Here is a 22550-nt window from a genome sequence, read left to right as displayed (position 1 = left end):
CAGCAACTAGAAGGATGTGCAGCTATGACGTACAACTATCTACTGGAGCTTTGGAGAAAAAAAAAATTATAAAAAACAAAAAAAAAGAAAACCAGGAGGAGCCTTCAGGTTATAGGTAAGGAAGGGAGCTCTTTTGTTTAAGTAAATTTTTATTGAAGTTAAACATATATACACAAAAGTGCAAAAAGTGTTAAGTGTACAGCAGGATGAATTTTCACAAAATGAACACATCTGTGTAACCACCACCCAGATAAAGATATAGAACATTAAGAACAAGCTTCATGCTCTTCCAAGTCTTTATTTTTCCTGAAAAGTAGTCCCGATTCTGAGACCTGTCACCATAGATGAGTTTTGCCTGTTTTTGAACTTCATATAAATGGAATCATACAATAAGTGCTCTTTTCTGTCTGGCTTCTTTTGCTTAATCGTAGTTCTGTGACATTCATCCATGTCGTTGCATGTAGCAGTAGTTATTTTTTTCTTTTTTGAATTGCTGTATAATATTATATCATATGACATACCACAATTTATGTATCCATTCTTTTGTTGATGGATGTTTGGGTTGTTTCACATTTTTGGCTAATGATGCTGCTAGGAACATTGTTCTCCATGTCTTTCAGTGCTCACTCACTTGACTATATACCTAGGGATACATATTGAGTATATACCTGGGAATATAATTGCTGGGTCATTGGATATGCATTTGTTCAGCTTTCACAGATATTGCCAATGAGTTTTCCAGAATGGTCATACCAATCCACACTCCCATCAGTAGTGTACAATAGTTCCATTACTCCACATTCTTGACCATGCCTGATATTTCCAGTATATATTTTAATAACTTGAGCCATTCTGGTGGGTATATATATTAGTAACTCATTATGGTTTTAATTTATATTTCCCTGATGACTAATTTTGTTGACTATCTTTTCAAATGCTTCTTGGTTATTTGGATATACTCTTTTATGAAGTACCTGTTCAAGTCTTTTGCCTATTTTTCTCTTGAGTTCTCTGGTTTTTTTCTTATGGATATTATGAGTTCTGTATATATTCCAGATACGAGTATCTTATCAGATATGTGTGATGCAAATATTTTCTTCTAGCCTGTGGCTTGTCATTTTACTCTACTAATGAAAGAACAGAAATTCTTATACCATGTGAGGAATAAAAATTCTTAAGTTTAATATAATCCAGTTAGCTTTCTTTCCCTTTATAGTTAGTGCTTTTGGGTCCTATTTAAGAAATCTTTGCTTACACCAAAGTCATGAAAATATTCCCTTATATTATGTTCTAGAAGCTTTATTGTTTTACTCTAAATCTAGAATCCATCTGAAGTATATTTTTGTGCATTGCTTGAAATAGAGGTCACGGTCCTCCCCTCCATGTGTATGATTGCCAATGTCATCCTTTCCCCTGTAATGGCACCTTTATTATAAATCATAAATATAAGTGTGGGTCTGTCTCTAGATTTTTTTCCTTAGTTTATTTGTCTAAGCTAGCACCACTAACACATTATAGATGTAGAAGTCTTGAAATCTGTCAAGGCAAGTCCTTCAAGATCTTCCATGCTATTTTTAGCCTTTTTAAATGCCATATTGTTTTAAAATGTATATTTTATTATTAGTGAGGTATAGGGAGGCCAACAGATCAGGAGACAACTTCCTCTGAAAAGATAGTTTGTTACTCATAGTTCCCAAGACGAGGGAGCATGCTGTGCCACACAGGGCCATATGGAGAAGCACCAGGCTTGTTTAGAAGGCAGAAGGAGCAAGGAAATAGCATGAGCAAGAGCCTTTATTGTGGTTTTCAAGGGAAGGAATGGGTGAGGCAGGGTAATCAGGCTAAGCAGGTTTGGGATTGGCTAGTTTGAATAATTTCAGCAGGCTCTGGGGTGTAGGGGCTGTCTTGAGTTGTCTGGTACCTAGCCCTGGGGTGATTAGGGCAGGGGAATATTGGCATAGAATGTGGGAGCCTGGTGAGAGCCCAATAAAGGAGGCAGTTAGAGGGTGTGGACTTTGGGTTGATTGGTTTGCATATGAAAGGTTCAGTCACTGGGGAGTCATTTGCTGTCTCTAGGAATTAGCTAGCCCTGGGAGAGGCAGTCTCTCATGGGTTAGCCAGGCCCTCAAGATGTCAGAGAATCATGAAATCCAGAAAATAAAAAACACGATTAACACACGTATCAATTTCAGGATCAGCGTGTCAATTTCCACAAAAAAAAAATTGGAATTTTTTTATTGGCTTTGTATTGAATCTATAGATCAATTTAGGAAGAACTAATGTTTTTATAATATTAAGTCTTCCAGTTGATGAAACTAGAATATTCCTACCTTTTCTTTTTAGTTAAGATCTTCTTTAATTTCTATGAGTGTTCTTTTTTAGTTTTTTATGTAAAGGACTTGTACATCTTTTGTTCAACTTATTTCTATGTATTTGAGATATTTTGATGCTATCTAAATATTATCTTTTATTTCATATTCTCATTGTTTATTGCTAGTATGTAGAAATACAATTGATTTTTGTTATATTGACCTTATATCTGGTGGTCTTCCTAATTTCACTTATTAGTTCTAATAGCTTCTCTATAAATTCTTTTTAAATGTCCTACACACAGAATAATGTTGTATGGGAATAATGATAGTTTTATTTCTTTCCTTCCAATTCATATACCTTTTCATTCTTTTGCTTGCCTTAGTGTATAGGCCAGGATCTCCTGTTACAATGCTGAATAGAAGTGATATTAGCAGGCATTCTTTTCTCATTCCCAGTCTCAAAGAGAGAGCTTTCAATATTTCACCATTAAGCATGATGCTTGCTGTAAACTTTTTTGATTGATAGCCTTTATCATATAAAGAGGTTCTCTTATATTTCTAGCTTGCTAAGAGCTTCTTTAAAAAATCAGAAATGATTGTTGAATTTTATAAAACACTTTTTCATATCTATTGAGATGATCATATATTTTTTCTCCTTTATTCTGTAATTGTGATACATTATACTTATTGAAATTTTTAATGAGAAACCAACGTTGTGTTCTTGGAATAAACCCAATTGATCATGATGTATTAGCCTCATTATATATAGCTGGATTAAGTATGATAACATTTTATTTTGAATTTTTGCATCTATGATAATGAGAAAGATTTACCTCTAACTTTCCTTTCTTATAATGTCTTTGTTAGGTGTAGTATCAAGATTATGCTGATCTCGTAAAATGAGTTGGTAAATATTCCTGTTTTTTCTATTCTCCAGAAGAGTTTATCTAAGATTGTGTATTAGTATCCTAGGGCTGCCATGGCAAAGTACCGCAAACTGGATGGCTTATAACAGTAATGTATTAAGAAATTTATTAAGTAATTTCTTAATACAGAAATGTATTCTTTCACAGTTCTGGAGGCTAGAGGTCCAAAATCAAGGTGTCAGCGGGGTTAGTTCCTTCTGAGGGCTGTGAGGGAGAATCTGTTCCATGCCTCTTGTGGTTGGTTGATTTTATGTGTCAACTTGACTGGGCCACAGGGTGCCCAGATTAAAAATTATTTCTGGGTGTGTCTGTGAGGGTGTTTCTAGATGAGATTAGCTTTTTAATTGGTGGACTCAGTAAAGTAGACTGCCCTCCCCAACATGGGTGGGCATATTCCAATCCACTGAGGGCCTGAATAGAACAAAAATCAGAGGAAAGGAGGATTTGTTCCCTTCCAGCCTACGTGCTTGAGCTAGGATATTGGTCTTCTCCTGCCCTTGGACTGGAACTTATAACATCACCTCCCCTGCTTCTCGAGCTTTCAGACTCAGGTTGGAATTGCACCACTGGCTTTCCTGAAGCTCCAGCTTGTAGATGGCAGATCTGGGACTTCTCAGCTCCCATAATCACATGACCCAATTCCTCATAATCAACCAATCTCTCTCCCTCTCTAATCTATGTGTCTATGTATCTATGTACCTATGTATCTATGTACCTATGTATCTATCTATCTATCTATCTATCTATCTATCTATCTATCTATCATCTATCTATCTATCACCTATCTATCTATCTATCATCTATCTATCTATCTATCTATCTATCATCTATCTATCTATCACATCTATCTATATCTATCTATTATTCCTATTAGTTCTGTTTGTCTGGGGAACCCTGAGTAATACACCTCTCTCCTAACTTCCAGTAATGGCCAGAAATCCTTGGTTTGTAAGTACATCAGTCCAATCTCTGCCTCCATCTTCACATGGCATTCTCTGTTTCTGTGTCTTCATATGTCTATCTTCTTATAATAAGGACTCAAGTCTTATTGAATTAGGGGCCCATTCTACTCCAATATGACCTCATCTGGAACTAATTACATCTGCAACGACTCTGTTTCCAAATGAGGTCACATTCTGAAATACTGGGGGTTAGGACTTCAACAGATCTTTTTGGGGGGACACAATTCAACCCAAAGCAGATCGTGTTATTTTTTCCGTAAAAGTTTGAAAGAATTAGTGAAGCCATCTGGGCTTGGAGCATATATTGTGGGAAAATTTTAAATTATGGCTTCCACTTCTTTAATAGTAATAGAACTATTCAGATTTTTTAGTTCTTATGTCAGTTTTGGTAAGTTGAGTTTTTCAAGGAATTTCTCCATTCTTTTAAATTTCCAAATTTATTAGCATAGTTGGTCATAATATCTTTTTGCTTTTCAAATATTATATGTTTAATGTCTGATGTTCCCCTGTCATTACTAAAGTATCCCTTCTCTCTTTAAAAATATATTGCCTACGGCTGGCCCAGTGGCATAGTGGTTAAGTTTGTGCACTCTGCTGCAGCAGCCTGGGGTTTGCGTTTTGGGAACCCCGGGTGCGGACCTATGCACCACACATCAAGCCATGCTGTGGCAGTGTCCCACATACAAAATAGAGGAAGATGGGCACAGATGTTAGCTCAGGGCCAGTCTTGCTCAGCAAAAGAAAGGAAGATTGGAAACAGATGTTAGCTCAGGGCCAATCTTTCTCACACACACAAATATATATACACACACACACACACACACACACACACACACACATATATAGCCTAATTTCCAAACATTTGGAGATTTGCAAATTTTTTTTCCTTTTTTTTTTTTCCTGGGGAAGACTGGCCCTGAGCTAACATCTGTGCCAATCTTCCTCTATTTTGTATGTGGGTTGCCGCCACAGCATGGCTTGATGAGTAGTGTAGGTCCATAACTGGGATCCGAACCTGCGGACCCCGGACCACCAAAGCAGAGCATGCGGAACTCACTCACTAGGACTTAGGGCCAGACCCTTTTTCCTCTTTTAAATTGTTTTTTAGCTATCTCCACCCTGGTTAAGGAACATACTCTGTATGGCAATTCTTTGCAATTTCCATGTGCACCTAAAAAGCATGTAGATTCTGCAGTCAAGCTTGTTAATTGTATTGTTGAAGTCTTCTACATCCTTAGTGACTTTTTGTGGCTTGTTCTATCAGTTACCGAAGGAAGTATGTTAAAATTGCCAGCTATGTTTGTAGTTTTGTCTATTTCTCCTTTTAGTTCTCTTTTTTTCTGCCTATATTTTGAAGGTTTGTTATTAGATAAATACAAATTTTGAATTATTATGTCTTCCTCTTTTATGATTATGAAATGTCTCTTCTATCTGTAGTAATACTATTGTTTTAAAGTCTACTTTGTCTAATCTTAGTATAATGAACCAGCTTTCTTTAGGTTAGTGTTTTCATGTTAATCTTATTCCATTCTTTTACTTTCAAATCAATGTATCCTCTTGTTACAGGTGTAGCTTTTGTAAGCACCATATAGCAGCTTTTAAAAAATACAATCTAGGGCCAGCCCCGTGGCTTAGTGGTTAAGTGTGCGCGCTCCGCTGCTGGCGGCCCAGGTTCGGATCCCGGGTGCACACCAACGCACTGCCTCTCTGGCCATGCTGAGGCCACGTCCCACATACAGCAGCTAGAAGGATGTGCAGCTATGACATACAACTATCTACTGGGGTTTTGGGGGAAAAATAAATAAAATAAAATTAAATAAATAAATAAAAATAAAAAATACAATCTAGAATCTTATCTTTAAATTTGGAATATTTAAACAAAATACATTTAAAATAATTGCTGATACATTGATTTTAATCTATCATCTTAATGTTTTTACTTGTGCCATTTGTTCTTTAATTTTTTTCTTTCTTGCTCCTTAGTTTGTTAGTAATACATTATTTAATTATTCTGTGAGTGTTATCTTAGAGATGACAATATGCATCCTTGACATATTACAGCATACCTTGACACAGTACTTTTACCCTTTCTCAGATAACTCTAGTGCAGTTTAATTTCATTATTCCCTTTTTGCCTTTTGTGCTATTGTTGTCATGTATTTTAATTCTACATATATTTTAAACCATAAAAAAATCTAGATTACTGTTTCAAACAATCAATAATCATCTATACTTACCCATATATTCAGCTACTCTGGTGCCCTTCATTACCTCCTGTTTTACTAGGTTCTTACCTGGGATCATTCTCCTCCTGCCTAAAGAACTCTCCTAATGTTCCTTCCAGAAGAGGTCTGCTGGAAGTAAATTCTGAGTTTTTGTTTGTCTGCAGTTGCCTTTATTTTGCCTTCATCTTCATTTCAGCCTTCATGTTCACTGAATATCATATTCCAGTTTGGCACTTGTTTTCTCAACACCGACAGATGCCATTCCATTGCTTTCTGGCTTCCATTGTTTCCCTTGAAAAGTTAGCCAAAATTCTTATTGTGATTCTTTTTTCTCTGGTTGTTTGTAAGGTTTCCTTTTTGTCTTTGGATTTCAGCAGTTTGACTATGATGTGTAAGGTTGTGTTTTTGTTTTGTTTTGTTTGTTTTTATCTTCCTGGCGTCTGTAGAACTTCTTGAATCTGAGTCTTGATGTTTTTAGTCAATGCTGAAAAATTCCCAGCTGGAATCTCTTCAGGTACTACTTCTGCCCCATTTTCTCTCCCTTTTTCTGGATTCTAACTAAATGTAAATTAGACATTTTTACTGTGTTCACATGTCTCTTATACACTCTTTTGGTTCTTCTTCTTTTTTATCTCTCTGTATTTCATTGTGGGATATTTTCTACTGACTGTGATAGGCAGAATTGTAATATGGCTCTCATGACCTTTGTCTTCTTCCTGTGATTGTTACACTAGACATGTGTAGACATATGTTTTCTTTCTTTTCTTTTCTTTTTTTTTTGTGAGGAAGATCAGCCCTGAGCTAACATCCGTGCTAATCCTCCTCTTTTTGCTGAGGAAGACCGGCTCTGAGCTAACATTTATTGCCAATCCTCCTCCTTTTTATCCCCAAAGCCCCAGTAGATAGTTGTATGTCATAGTTGCACGTCCTTCTAGTTGCTGTGTGTGGGGCATGGCCGGAGAAGCAGTGCATCGGTGCGTGCCCGGGATCCGAACCCAGGCCGCCAGTAGCAGAGCACACGCACTTAACCGCTAAGCCACAGGGCCGGCCCAAGACATATGTTTTCAACTCTCTTGGATATATACCTAGAAGTGGAATTGCTGCATCGTATGGTAACTCCATTTTAACCACATGATGAACTGCCACACTGTTTCCTAAAGTGGGTGGGTCATTTTACATTGCCACCAGCAGTGTATGAGGGTTCCAATTTCTCCACATTCTCACCAACACTTGTTATTATCTCTCTTTTTAATAGCCATCCTAGTGGATGTGAAGTGGTATCACATTGTGGTTTTGATTTGCCTGTCTCTGATAGATAATAATGTTGAATAACTTTTCACATGTTTATTGGCCATTTGTTTATCTGCTTTGGAAAAAAGTCTATTCAGATCCTTTGCCACTTTTTAAATTGGGTTATTTATCTGCTTATTATTGAGTTGTAACAGTTCTTTATATATTCTAGGTACAAGTCCATTATCATGTAAACAATATGTAAAAATTTCCTCCCATTCTCTGGATTGTCTTTTCACTTTCTTGATGGTATCCTTTGAAGCACAAAAATTTTAATTTTGGTGATGTTCAGTTTATTTACTTTTTCCTTTGCTGCTTGTACTTATGATGTCATATCCATTGCAAATTTATGTGGAAATGCAGATCTCACTTCTTGTTTTAACTTCTGAGAGCATGGAAAGTACTCAACAGTACTTGCGATTCAAACAACATTACTTGTCATCAAGATTACTTTACCACAGTGTAAGTTTCACATATAAGGGCTTTTTTTGCTTTTTAATTTTAGGTTAATTCATTAAGTGACATTATCAAGTCTGCAGCAAAAGCTACAAGCAAGTGTATGACTTTGATAATAGTGCTTGAGAGCAGTTGTTCTTGTTTAGAAAAATGTCAATTTCAGTCCTGAGCTCAAAAACTCACAATAAAACTTTACCACTGCTAAGCCATTAAACTGGTGTATGGTAGGGCAAGTCAGGATATTCAGCTTCTATTTCTGATAAAAATTCACAAAAGTGATGATGGTTAAGTCCACAAGAGTGAATCAAGTTCACCATCAACACTACTGGTTCAATAATACGTTAATAGATTCAAATATTTTCTGCAAAGTACTTGCTGGTGAATAATATAATGAACACCACAGACCTTGCTTTTCCACAAGCTTTGTAAATTTGTCCAAGTCTGCCTTTTTCGGCCACACATATTTTTATCTCTATCAATTGTAATACATCTTAGCAGGTTCCACTTCAGATTGTACTGAATTAGTGTTTTCTCAACTTCTTTGAAAATATTCTTGCTTGTAGCTATTCCACACAGACTATTCAAGAAGGTAGTCACTTCAAATTTGTCATTGACTCTGTGAATTAACAATAACTGAATAATATTGTCAACATATGTCAATTCATCAAGAGCCACGGAAAACCACTTGAAATCATTTGGTTTGTTTTCTGATTGACTACTGATGTTGTTCCCAATGTCCTCAACTCTTTAAGCAATACTAAAAGGCTAATAGTCATACAGAAGTTTATTTTCTTTAGATACTCTTTTGGGGCTACTGTAATCAAACACAATTTAATTAACTCACCATCAGTAAATAGCTTTCTCTGCTTGACTAACAAATAATTGTCTAGGAAACTTACTTTATGAAGAAATTTTTCTATGATAAGATATTCTGTTTTCAATTTTCTAATTTTTCTGACTGTTCCTTTCCTCTCAGTTGGGAAAATTGTGATGAGTGCTTAATCATTTAATGTTGACATATATTCTTTTGGTATAGCCAGTGTTGTTGCATAATAAACAAAATGCATTACCATCTAATTTGATAATAAAATAATCCACACTCCATTACGCTTTAAAAGCACAACATTCATAGTCCACTTTTCTTTTCTTGTTCTGACATTACGGTATGCATCTGATAATAAGAAAATAAAATAAAATGTCATGGTATAGTGATATATATGGCACTTGAAACACTGCATCACTACAATCTGTAGTGTAGTGAGCATCAGTATGAAGTAATGAGAGCACCACACACAGTCTTTGTTGCTACTACTAAACTTTGACATTATAGTGTGAAAGCAGCCATAGGCAATATGTCAACTAATGCGTATGGTTATGTTCTAATAAAACTTTATTTATCAACACTGAAATTTGAATTTCATATAATTTTCATGTCATAAACTATTATCCTTCTTTGATTTTGAAGTGGGAACCATTTAAAAATGTTAAAAACATTCATGTCTTACAGGCCCTACAAAAAACAGGCAGTAGGCTATGGTTTGCCTGCTCTAGACATTTGCTTTTTTGGCCTCTATGCCTGATGCTGCACATCACCAAATGCTCTGAGGGGATAAAACAGCAGTAAATACAAATTCACTTCAATGAACTTCCCTTCTCTTTGGTATCTTGACTCCTTAAGTCCTGGACGATTTAGTTGAAGGCCTGATGCCTTCAGATCAGCTGGGTTTTGTTGCTGATGTTTTATTTTTTTTTTTTAAACGTTTTTTCTTCTTTTTGGGTCAGGAAGATCAGCCCTGAGCTAACATCCATGCCAATCCTTCTCTTTTTGCTGAGGAAGACTGGCCCTGAGCTAACATCTATTGCCAATCCTCCTCCATTTTTCCCTTTTTCTCCCCAAGGCCCCAGTAGATAGTTGTATGTCATAGTTGCACATCTTTCTAGTTGCTGTATGTGGGACACCGCCTCAGCATGGCTGGACAAGCAGTGCGTCGGTGCCCGCCCGGATCCGAACCCGCGCTGCCAGTAGCAGAGCGCACACACTTAACCGCTAAGCCACGGGGCCGGCCCCGCTGATATTTTATTTTGGTGTTTTTTCCAGCATTTATAGTTGTTCTTGATGGAAAAGTCAATCTGACATCAATACTCCATTATAATGGGAAGCAGCAGTCTATATATATTAATTTTAATCTGCTACTTTCTCTCACTATCATGAGCCTCTTTCCACATTGACAAACATATTTGCACAATGTCACAGCATTCCATTGGATGAATGCACCATGATTTTATTTAACAAGTCCCTATTTGGGGACAATGAGATTGTTTCCAGATTTTCTCTGGGATGAACACACTTCTTTAGGTTCACTTGTGTACCTGGTTATTTCCTTAGTATAAAGTGCATAGATGAGTCAAAGAATTTACACTTTTAAAGCTTTTTTCATAGGTATTGCCAAACTTCGCTTCAGAAATGTTACACAATAGCATACGCAGCAGCTGTATGTTTCTCAGCACAACCAATGCCAAGTGTTGCTACTCTTTTCTTTTTTTTTTAAAAGATTTTATTTATTTAATTTTTTCCCCCCAAAGCCCCAGTAGATAGTTGTATGTCATAGCTGCACATCCTTCTAGTTGCTGTATGTGGGACTCGGCCTCAGGATGGACGGAGAAGTGGTGCCTCGATGCGCACCCGGGATCCGAACCCGGGCCACCAGCATTGCAGCGCGCGCACTTAACCACCAAGCCACAGGGCCGGCCCACTACTCTTTTCTATCTTTGCCAATCTGATAGATAAAAAATGGTACCTCTGTGCTGTTTCAATTTGCATTTCTTCGAGGATGATAGGTGTGGTAGACTGATAATAGCTCTTTCCCAAAGATAAGTCCATGTACTAATCCCTGGAACCTGTGAATGTTACTTTATAAGGAAAAGGAGCCTTTGCACATGTGATTAAGTTAAGGATCTTGAGTAGGGAGATTATTCAAGATGACCTGGGTGGGCCCAAAATGACATCTCAAGTGCCTTCCTTATAAGAAGCAGGCAGAAAGAGATTTGACATAAAGGAGAAGGCAAGGTAACCACAGAGGCAGAAATTGGAGTGATGTGATCTCAAGGAACGCCAGCAGCTACCAGAAGCTGGAAGAAGCAAGGAGTAGGGCAGGCCTGGTGGCACAAGCAGTTAGGTGCACACGCTCCTCCGCTGCAGCAGCCCTGGGTTCACTGGTTCAGATCCTGGGTGCACACTGACCCACTGCTTGTCGAGCCATGCTGTGGCTGCGTCCCATATAAAGTAGAGGAAGATGGGCATGGATGTTAGCCCAGGGCCAGTCTTCCTCAGCAAAAAGAGGAGGATTGGCAGATGTTAGCTCAGGGCCGATCTTCCTCACACACACACACAAAAAAAAAAAAAAAAAGAAGCAAGGAGTATACTCTCCCTAGAGCCTCAGAGGGAATATGGCCCTGCCAACACCTTGATTTTGATTTAGTGAAACTCATTTGGACTTCTGGCCTCCAGAACAGCGAGAGAATGCATATCTGGTGTTTTAAGCCACCAAGTTTGAGGTGATTTGTTACAGCAACCATGGGAAACCAATACAATAGGTTTTTCATATGTTTACGGACCACGGGAAAAACGTTCTGACTTTGAAAAACTTATAAAAATGAAATATTATGCAATAATATGAACAGTACAATTCTATTTATGTGAAAGTAAATCTAAATATTTGTATATGTGCTTACCTGTGTACATAGCTGCCTAGGAAAATACCTGGAAGGATGTACACCAAACTAGTAACAGCGGTTAACTGGAAGGAGGTGTGGGAAGGGGGGAAAGAGGAACTTCTACTTTTTACTCAAGATACTACTCAAGATATATCTATATTGTTTGAAAAAGTTTTATGAGGCTGTATTCATGTATTAATTGTGTCAGAAACAGAAAAGGCATATCTACTTATTGTAAACAATAAAATACGTAGACAGTAGAAAACAAAACTGTCCTCCTCCCGCCTATCCCTTCTCTCAGAAATATTTACTAATAATAATTTGATGTGCATCTTCTCAGACATTTTTCTATGCAGAAACAAATACATGTATGTAATTTTAAAAAAGAAAAATGAAAGAGTGAGAGCCATATACTGTCTTTCATTTAAGGTTATTTCTCCCAAATCATTCTGGGATCCACATGTTCAGGGGCCTCATTCTGGTGAGCTGGTTGCTGGTAGTATCACTGTAAGAAAGACCCAGAACTCATTTTACCAAGCTCCCTGCTGCTTTGTACTTCCTTGTCTCTGTGACTTTGTCCCTACGTGGGGGGGATCGCTGGAGAATACTCCTCTGCTGGTTGTGTTTAAGATAGTTTTAGGGGGCCGGCCAGTGGCGCAAGCGGTTAGGTGCACACGCTTGGCTGTGGCAGCCTGGGGTTCCCCGGTTCGGATCCTGGGCGCGCACCAACGCACTGCTTGTGGAGCCATGCTGGGGCAGCATCCCATATAAAGTAGAGGAAGATGGGCACGGATGTTAGCTCAGGGCCAGTCTTCCTCAGGAAAAGACGTATGGGGCCGGCCAGGTGGCTTAGCGGTTAAGTGCGCGGGCTCCGCTGCTCCGGCCTAGGTTAGGTCCCAGGTTCAGTCCCAGGCGCACACAGACGCACCGCTTCTCCGGCCACGCTGAGGCAGAGTCCCACATACAGCAACTAGAAGGATGTGCAGCTATGACATACAACTATCTACTGGGGCTTTGGGGGAAAAAATAGATAAATAAAAAGATAGTTTTAGGTATTCCCATACTGCCTTCCAATCTGCTTTTAAAAGGGATGATCTCACCAATAGTTCCCCACTGTGGATGACACAAGATCCACTTTCTCAAATTTGGAGAGATATGCCATCTTAATATGAGCATACCAGGCATTTCTTTAGGCATGAGGCTGGTTGGGTATTTTTCATATGCTCATTGGCTACCGAGGCAGTTTTGTGAACAGCTTCAGAGGTCACTGGGCGGACAGTTTTCCTTTGCAACGAACCAAATCCAAATCCTTTTTGAACCCAAGACCATGAGTTATTCGATTAAGGTTTTGAACCCAAGACCATTAGTTATTCCATTAAGGATCTAGTCCGGAATTAGGAGTTTAAGGTGATCTTTGGGATTTCAGCGGAGGGTGACTCTGGACACCTGAACAGGGTCAAAAATCCGCACTAGGGCGCGGGGCACGTTGGAACTCCACAGGAAGGAGGAGCGGAAGGCTGCCGGTCATATTCCCGGGGGCCATAAATTTCCCTAATCCTCTGGCCTGTGCATCCAACGAGGGCTACCAGGCCCGGCTGGATCCCGCGCTCCGAGAAACTCCAGTGTCCCCGGCCTGTCTGTATGTCCGAAGCCTTCCCGCAGGGGGCAGTGCCGCCCGCCAGAGCTCAGATACGGTGGGAGGGGGTGTGGAACCGGTGTGGAGTTCTGGGGCTTCTTGGAAGAAAGTTAGGTGATGCCTAGCGGTGGGGGCAGGACTCCAGCAGTTCTCGGGAGAGTGGGGGGAGGGTCGCCGCGAGTGCGGGGTGCGGCGCTGGGGAGAGGGCGAGGGCGAGTCTGGGGGTGAGGGTGGTGCACGCTGCGGGGAGGCGCAGCCCCCGGAAGGTGTGAGTGAGCGGTCTGCGAGTGTGAATGTGAGTGTGTGTGCGCGCTGGAGCTCTCCGGGTTCCGCGAGGCGCGCGGGTGTCAGCTTGCAGCCGGGGCTCCTCCCCTCCGGCCCCCCTGCCCAGCCTGGCGGTCCCTCCTTCCTTCCCCGCTCGCCCCTCCCCGGCGGGCCAGGCGCTGGGACGCCCCGGCGGAGCAGGCGGCGGCGGCGGCGAGCTGGGGAGCCCTGGGCTCGGCGCTGCCGGAGGGGCCCGAGCCGAGCCGCCCCCGCCCCGGCCCGGCCGCGCCGGCCCCGCTTCCCGCCGGGCCACGCCCTGTCAAACTTTGTTGCGGCGGCCGCCGCGGCGGCGAGCGGAGCGGGCGGGCGAGCGGGAGGGAGGGGCGCCGGGCCCGGCCGGGTGCGGGTGGCGAGGGGCTCCGGGAGCGGCGGCCCCGGCCCGCGGCCCCACCATGCCCCAGCTCGGCGGCGGCGGCGGCGGAGGCGGCGGCGGGGGTGGCGGCGGCGGCGGCTCGGGCGCCGGGGCGGGCGGCGGAGGGGACGACCTCGGGGCGAACGACGAGCTGATCCCCTTCCAGGACGAGGGGGGCGAGGAGCAGGAGCCGAGCAGCGACAGCGCCTCGGCGCAGCGGGACCTGGACGAGGTCAAGTCGTCCCTGGTCAACGAGTCGGAGAACCAGAGCAGCAGCTCGGACTCCGAGGTAAGGAGGCTCCGCGGCCGCCCCCGAGGGACCCCGGCCCGGCGCTCGCTCACCCGCCATCGCCTTTGTGTCTCCTCCGCAGGCGGAGAGGCGCCCGCAGCCCGCCCGGGACGCTTTCCAGAAGCCGCGGGACTATTTCGCCGAAGGTACGTGCGGGCCCGGGCAGCCCCCACTCCCGGGCCCCGCTGCGCTCCGGGCCTGGGCTCAGGCCGCCCACGGGTCTTCTCGCCCCAGTGGCCGTGCCCCTGCTCTCCGCCCCTCTCGGCCGCAGCCGTCCGGGGGCGCGCGCGGGGGGGGGGCGCTCGGGTCCCCGGTTCCCGCCTCGGGTCCCCTGCTGTGTTTGCTGTCCCGGGGCCCGGGTCTCATCCCTGCCTTGGTCTTGCCCGCAGTGAGAAGGCCCCAGGACGGCGCGTTCTTTAAAGGCCCCCCCTACCCTGGGTACCCGTTCCTGATGATCCCGGACCTGAGCAGCCCGTACCTCCCCAACGGACCCCTGTCTCCCGGAGGAGCGCGCACGGTGAGTACCTGTCGGGCCGCGCGCCAGGGAGGACAGAAGGCCGGGGCCCGCTGGATGCGCCCCCGGACTCGACGATGGGGTGGGGGATGGGGCCGTCCCGTGAGTATCCTGGGCAGAACTTGTTTGCGGAGCTGAACTATTTTCTGGCGGCCGAGTGTTAGGCTGCGCTGGCCAGTGCGTGGATGAAAGTGAAGTTACTTTAAATCCTTCTCTTTTGCTCGGGAGAGGCTTTGGGGTCCACTTCTGGGGTCTTCCTTGGCCAGCAAAATTCTTTGCTCTCGCTAAAGGAAAACTTGGATTTGTGCCGGCTTCTGGGGGGGTCTTGCTTTCCTTCCTGGAAATCGGTCAGCTTTCCCTGGCAGTTGGGCAATGGGCCGGGGGAGCTGGGTTGGCGACGTTGCCCCACGACTCCAGTTTCACTGGGCGGCTGCGAGTTGGTTCCTAAGAAACCCAGTATTCGTGGCGGGTTATTCACATCCCCCTTTCCCACCCCCAGCCCTCGCGCGGGAGCCTCTGCATTTCTGTGGAGCTCGGGATTTGAAACTCGCCGAGATGATTTCGAAGGCGACCCGAGGCATTCTGCAAGTTGAGGAACTTGGCTTTTTCCCCCTTTATTGCCGGCTTTTCTCATTTAAAGCGAGCGCTGCGACACTTTAAACCTGTTAATGGGCGCGCATTGTGTGCTGCGCGCTGGCATTTAGAGCCGTGATTAAGCAAATTGACCCGGCCCCAGACGACGTGCAAATGAGGGCGGATTCCATCGCCCCCTCCCTGGCTCTAAACTCCCGCCCCCCGCGTCGCGAGGGGCGCAGCCCGGGGCTGGCGAGGCTGTTGTGTTCCCCGAGCCACCACCCCACCCCAGGGCCCCCTGCCCAGGTGTTAGGGCCTATGGCAGGTCTTGGGTGAGCGCTTGCCTACTGTGTGCCAGGCTCTTGCGCCCTGCTGCTTGGGCAGCACGCGCGCGGTAGTCGTTCTCTTTGCTTCCCGCCCACCTTCCAGTGCTCGCCAGTTCTTTCCTGATTCCGGGGCAGGAGGTGTTGGCGTCTTACGAGCGGGCCCCGACGAGCTCATTTTGGGCTTAAGTTACCGTTAAATAATGGTCATAATTAAAGGCCGCCTGAGACACCCTCGGTGCTGAATGCGATCCCTGCTGTCATGGTACAAAGGTCGGTGGAGAGCGGAGGCGTCTGCTGTGGGTTCAGTGGTGGGTGCTCTCCTGGCCAGCTGGAATGTGGGGGCTCTGACCAACCGAGAGGGGTGTGGCACTACACAGCCCTCACCTTTCAAGCCGGGAAGACCCTGCAGCTTTGGCCCTACTTTGGAGCATCCCAGGAAGTCCTGAATATAAACTGGATATGGGCATCTGGCTGTTGCTTTTTCTCGTTCAGATTAAAAGAAAAAAGGTGCTAGTAAAAGTTGAGCAAAACAAGCTGCAGTAGCTTTGTTCAGATTTCCCCTGATTCCCTTCCATGTCTGCAGATGTAGCTCCATTCTGAAAGTTTTGGTAGCGTTTCTGTAACTTTGTGTATGTGAGAGGGTTACGCTACTAAAGACCCAGTTTTCCATTTTACCTTTAGGTGTCTGGAAAGAGTCTGGGAGGCATTAACCTCTGTCAGTCAGAATTGATCTAAGTCCTGGTGCAGATAAAGTCACAAGAAATGTCCCCATTATGACCAACTATTTCCCTCAAGCAGGCTATTCCTTCCAGCTACCCATTTCTCACTAGGGCATTTTGATTCTTCCTCTTCGAATGGTGACTCTGCCAACTGCCTGTCTTCATGTACTGCCCCCTGAGGAAGAGCCCAGTGGGACAGATTTTCAGTTTGTTTATCAGTCCCTTACTTCCTTCTACCATCTTACATGTTCTTTTACCTAAGAACTTCCAAAGGCTGATTCTTGCTGGTAGTGGGGATTCCTGGTCACTAAAAACAAGCCTCTGGGATTTTTGGAGCCTGTCTTGGGGAAGCCGACCTTTCTTCTCTGCATGCGTGACTATCCCTGCTCATCCCTGCAGCTGTTCCCTGCCCTGGCCCATGTCACCATCCTCCTTTTGAGCCTCCTCCAAGGACACACACCCTCATGCTGTTGACCTTTCCTAAGGGACTCAGTATATCCTGTCCCACTCTTATACCTACATCTAGTCTCCCTGGTGAATTGCCCTTGCAGAAGTCAGGTCAGTTCTCCTATTGTTTCTGTGCCCCTTATGTGCCTATCATCGTGTTTAGGCCTGCCTGGTCACAAAGTTCATTGATGTACTGGGGAAGTTTCCTGTGGTTAGATCAGCTCAGTAGAACCTGCTAATTTGACCCTATCCTTGGGCACCATGGGCTGTTAGGAAAGCAAGTGAAGAAACACTTAAGCATTTGATTGTCTGGACTATAGGGTTAAGGTGATGCTTTTCCTCTAGATGATTATATTAATGTGATTGACACAAACTATAGGTGCAGACAAAGTGGCCCTCTGTTGGCGTCCCAGCCTGGTAAAATGAATGTAGATAGATACGGAGTGGAGGAAGGGAGAGAGGTACCTGGAATATATGATCTGCTCTCTCTTTTGGCATCCTGGGTCTTTTTTGGTTTCCCCTCTAAATTTCGCAGCCTTAGGCTTTGCTGCTCTAAGGCCTATAAGTGGTTTAAAATTGGGTGCCCTGGGGCTGGCCCGGTGGCTTAGCAGTTAAGTGCGCGCTCCGCTACTGGCAGCCCGGGTTTGGATCCCTGGCGCACACCGACGCATCGCTTGTCAGGCCATGCTGAGGCCGCGTCCCACATACAGCAACTAGAAGGATGTGCAGCTATGACAGACAACTATCTACTGGGGCTTTGGGGGGTGGAAAAAAGAAAAGCAGGAGGATTGGCAACAGATGTTAGCTCAGAGCCGGTCTTCCTCAGCAAAAAGAGGAGGACTAGCATGGATGTTAGCTCAGGGCTGATCTTCCTCACACACACACACAAAAAATTGGGTGTCCTCAGTTCTCTGCTGCTCTAACACTTTCTGGAGATACCAAGCCCGAAGAAAAAGTGGGGATTGGCTGGAGTGTTTTCAGGGTGTTAATTGACTCTAGGAATAGCAAGCAGGAGGACTGCAACACCCTCACCCACTGGCATAATTCCTGCTGGGACAACTAGGGGCTGGCCAGTCCTGTAACCTGGCCACCTCCTCCCCATGCATTACCTTTGCCCTCCACTCTGGTTTGGCTGGGAGGCTGGGAAGTGGCCTCTTCCTGAGGCTCTTTAGAGAAGAAATCCCCTTAACCTGGGCCGTGTGCCAAGCCTCCAAGCTGTAATTCATTCTCATCTGGAGCCCTGGGGACCCTGTGGCCTATGAAGAGTGGAATGACTGCCACAAACCATCTTTCACTCCTTCAAATAGTCACCCCGAAATTATACATTCAGTCATGAAAAGGCTTCACAAGTTTACTAAACCACCTCAGCGCTGTTGACTAGAATGTTGTTAGGAAAATGTAAGTCAACACAGAAGAAAGTGGATGTCAAAAATAGTTTGACTAATGAGAGCCAAAAAAAAATGTTGACTGTGGTTCATCAAGCTAGCTACAAAGTGATAGAGAGTAGTCTGTGACCACAATTTGAAGGCTAATGACGTTTTGGAAAAGAACACATCCAGGTAGAGTTGCTGAGGAAATCTCTAGTTTTTGTGTCCAGTTTATAACTTGAAGAGCTACTCTTGTGCAGTTCAGGCACCAGTTGCCCGCACCTTTCTCAGACCATCTCAACTCACATTTCTTTATGAAATTGTTCTGTTCTCCAAATATGTGCTCGTTTTTAAGCCCTTCCTATTCCACTGCTTCCCTTGGGCAGTCTTGCCCATATCCTGGGAGCTCCTATTTTCTTCCTGACACAAAGAAACCCTAGCAGAGATCTTTGTGTACATGTCAAGAAGTTTTCTGTTTTTAACAGTTGTATGTAAAAGTTCAGTAAAACCTTTTCTTTTGGAAGATCAGTATAAACATGCTGCTTTTGGTAAAATTCTTTTAAGCCATTTCATCTAAATATAACTTCTGTTCCATTTTTTTCTAAATATAACTCAGGGTTTAATGAGGGCTTTTCACATGGAACAAGCTTTTTCGAGGGCCCTGCCTGCGTTGCTGAAGTTTTGGCACTTGGATTGCTGGGTGACAGTTGGTGACAAACTCTGTGGAAGGAATCGAACCCTGTCAGTCTTTTTTCTTTGGGTGAGTGGATCTAGCAGGGAACACCTACTTGCTTTGTTATAATTTTGGAAAGTTATAGATTGGTCTCATTCTTCTAGGGATTGATCTCACTTCTAGGGATTCATGAGGAAAAAGTAGGCTAGCGTGCGTACGCACATGCAAATCTAACCTTTAACGTAGAGCGTTCCAGCCAAAAAAACTGTGGCATAAGAAAGAATTTAGATGATTAACTCATTGGGAAATCTATAATGCAAAGATCCTACTTATATTTCAATTTATTATTTTTTTATTTTTTTTAAAGGCAAACACTTTATTATTTTTGTGTATGTGCGAGGAAGATTGTCCCTGAGCTAACATCTGTGCCAATCTTCCTCTATTTTGTATATGGGACACCACCACAGCATGGCTTGATGAACGATGTGTAGGTCCGCACCTGAGATCCAAACCCACGAACCCCTAGCTGCTAAAGTGGAGTGCACAAACTTAACTACTACACCGCCGGGCTGGCCCCCTATATTCCAATTTAGAGTCAACTTTTACTTGCTACACTGGGGAAATTCAGATTGGCATCCTTAAGATTAAGTTGTAACTCCTTGACCTCATCTGATATTTATTGATGACCTATCATGGGCAATGGCTAAGGGACTGTGGGAGATAGGATGGATTAGACTCAGCTTTGTCCTAAAGGACTTAAAAATTGAGTTAGGGAGAAGTAACGTTAGCACAAACCATTATAAAAGAAAATCTATGTTAAGAGTCAGTCAAGTCCAGAGAAGAATTTTCAGAATAAAGAGAATAGAAAAATTGTTTTGGGCTGGCGTGATCAAGGAAAGTGGATAGAGGAAGTTGTTTTATTTATTTATTTTTTATAATTTTATTTATTTATTTATTTTTCCCCCCAAAGCCCCAGTAGATAGTTGTATGTCATAGCTGCACATCCTTCTAGTTGCTGTATGTGGAATGCGGCCTCAGCATGGCCGGAGAAGCGGTGCGTCGGTGCGCGCCGGGGATCCAAATCTGGGCTGCCAGCAGCGGAGCGCGCGCACTTAACCACTAAGCCACGGGGCCGGCCCAAGGAAGTTGTTTTAAACTAGCCCCTGAAACTCAGTCATTCTTTAATTCGAAGTAATTTTTGTTAATTATAAAAACTTTAAACAGTACAGAAGTATTTAGAATGAAAAGTGGAGGTCCTCCTCCACCCCCATCTTGAGGTAGAAGCCAGCATGGGGAGAGCAAAGGCATGGAGGGAGGAAAAGTTTGGGGCTATTTGGGGTAATGCAAGTTATTCCTTTTGCCTGGAAGGATAAGGGGCCAGGCCTTGAATGCCAGTGAAGGAATCTAGTTGCATTCAACAAGCAACAGAGAACCATCAAAAGTTATGCTGGGAAGTGATGTGACTTGTACATGTGCTTAAAAAGGATAATAGTGTCCTGGAAGGAGCTAGAATGCTTAGGAGACTCACAGGAGTCCAAGGATGAGGTGAAAAGGGCTTAAGAGCACCCAAAAGGAAAGGAAGGGAAGGATGGGAGAGGCTGGGATGGTTGCTTGAATTTGTGGAGAAGGGTGGTACTGGAGGCAGAAAGTGGCTGATGTCACAGGTAACTCCTGGTGTCAGAGCCTGGGTGACCTGAGGAATGACTTGCAGGAGGGGCCCTGGCCTACTGTTCTTGCTTGCCCAGTGTTGGACAGATGCTCACTGAATATTTTGGCAATAACAGAGCCCCCGTGGTCTGTGAGAGGCTCTCACTTGGAGGAATTGCTGAGTTTCATTGAAGACACATTGGATTTGAAGGGATATTGAGGGGATAGTGGAAACTCTAGCAACTAGATGATGCAGGGAGCAAGAGAAGGAAGGGAGAAGATTCTCAGAGTAGAGAAGTCACTGAAGGAGGATGGAAAGGGGCACTTGCCAAGGTAGGAGGAGAGCTTAGGTACTGTGGCCACATGGAAGCTGGAGGGAGAGAAAAGAGATGTCCTCAGTGTCAGATGCCACACAGAGGGGACGAGAAGATTGAGGGGTCAAGAGGAGCTTTGGGAATTCAGCTTAGGAAGTTATTGGTGCCCATGGAGAGAAGTATTCCAGGCAAGTGGTGATGATAAAGATAAGGAGGCAGAGACACTAGCTTAGGGCTTCCCAGTTGGTGCCAAGGCGCTGTGCTGTGGCCTGGTCCCAGGGTGTGGCCCATCCCTCACTCTTCAGCCAGAACCCCAGACCCGCAGTTGCGAGCAGCCTCCTCTCTCTACCCCTGTGTGTCTTACACATTTCACTTCCTGTGTCCCATAACCTGGAAGATGTTGGGAAACCAGACTCCGGACAACCTGTTTAAGACAATTGGCTGTGGCAAGAGGTGGGAAGGGAAGAGCTGCAGGCTTTGGAGAGAGTATATTTAGGATGCTGGAGTGGGAGCTTGTTTGTAGGGGCAGGAGGGTAGGGTGCAAGATGAATAGGGGAGAAGATAGGAGGAAGAAGAGATGAGACTGAGAACACTGGGAAGAAGGCAGTCTTCTTCCTTCATTGATGGATGATGCTCGACAGTAGGTGTTCTCCCAATTTTGCAGACTAGCTCAAGAGTTAAAGATGGAGATGTAGAAAAATGCAGAGATGGAGTTGACAGAAATTGAGTGGGGAGTGCATTGGATGGCTAGATGGCTTTGAGATTCTCAGTAAAACCAAGGGCAGGTTGGCTGGGGTGGGGGTCCTGGAATTTTGTTGTAGGGAGACTACAGGCCTTTCGTCTGCACCCCATTATAAAGCTGAAAATGTTGGGAACCTTTAGCAACATGTTAAATAATGAAACGTTTGTGTATTGATTGAAAGATATGACCCACTTGGAGAAATTTTCCTGTTTTTTCTTGTCTGGAGCTGGCTGATTTCGAATGGGGATGGAGATGGGAATCAAAATATACTCCTTTGCAGTCAGGGGCAGGTACTGGGATGTGATAAGTAATTGGGGATGGGAAAGGACTGACTGCTTAAAAGCATGTAGAAAAACTTAGCCCCAAACTGGCTAATCTAATAATGTACTTTTGGAGGAGGTTTTTATATGTCCCATGCTTTATTATCTTCTCCCAAACTGGATTTAGGATTTAGGGAACAATGAAATAAATACAGTTTCCAAAACCTTGGTATTTGGGAATGAAAGGATTTGCCTTTTCCTCTGTACTGTATATACTGCGCAGTGAACACAAGTCTGTAGGGTTTCTTTCTGAGACTCATAAGGTGTTAGAGATGCTCTGAGTTATATCAATTGACAGATGCCTTTAAGGTTCTAAAATAAATTTCAGGGGCCAGCCCCGTGGCTTAGCAGTTAAGTGCTCGCGGTCCGCTACTGGCGGCCCGGGTTCGGATCCGGGCGCGCATGACGCACCGCTTCTCCGG

General features: G+C 44.1%; 1 protein-coding gene and 1 long non-coding RNA gene across 3 annotated transcripts in view; one reads left to right on the top strand and one right to left on the bottom strand.

Annotated features, from left to right (window-relative positions):
• LOC147915900 (uncharacterized) overlaps window positions 1-15642 on the bottom strand; it is an 80417-nt gene extending 64775 nt beyond the window's left edge. Inside the window, exon 1 of the long non-coding RNA XR_015553610.1 lies at window positions 15012-15642. This is a non-coding gene — a long non-coding RNA (uncharacterized LOC147915900). The remainder of the gene's footprint in view (window positions 1-15011) is intronic.
• The window catches only part of TCF7L1 (transcription factor 7 like 1), a 161662-nt gene continuing 152956 nt past the window's right edge, over window positions 13845-22550 (top strand). Inside the window, exons 1-4 of one of the 2 annotated variants that reach the window (XM_087436494.1) lie at window positions 13867-14486; window positions 14569-14632; window positions 14876-15003; window positions 19049-19192. In XM_087436494.1, the coding sequence (XP_087292620.1) occupies window positions 14238-14486; window positions 14569-14632; window positions 14876-15003; window positions 19049-19192 (585 nt within the window). In that variant the 5' untranslated portion in view covers window positions 13867-14237. Of the gene's footprint in view, window positions 14487-14568; window positions 14633-14875; window positions 15004-19048; window positions 19193-22550 lie in introns of both variants that reach the window. The other variant, XM_014792724.2, reaches the window with a different exon arrangement.

Source organism: Ceratotherium simum, chromosome 11 (assembly GCF_057802395.1).
Source record: "Ceratotherium simum simum isolate JZ-2026a chromosome 11, ASM5780239v1, whole genome shotgun sequence".
Classification (NCBI taxonomy): domain Eukaryota; kingdom Metazoa; phylum Chordata; class Mammalia; order Perissodactyla; family Rhinocerotidae; genus Ceratotherium; species Ceratotherium simum.
The sequence above is the reverse complement of the archived record's forward strand: the minus strand, read 5'-3'. Positions and strand labels throughout refer to the sequence as shown.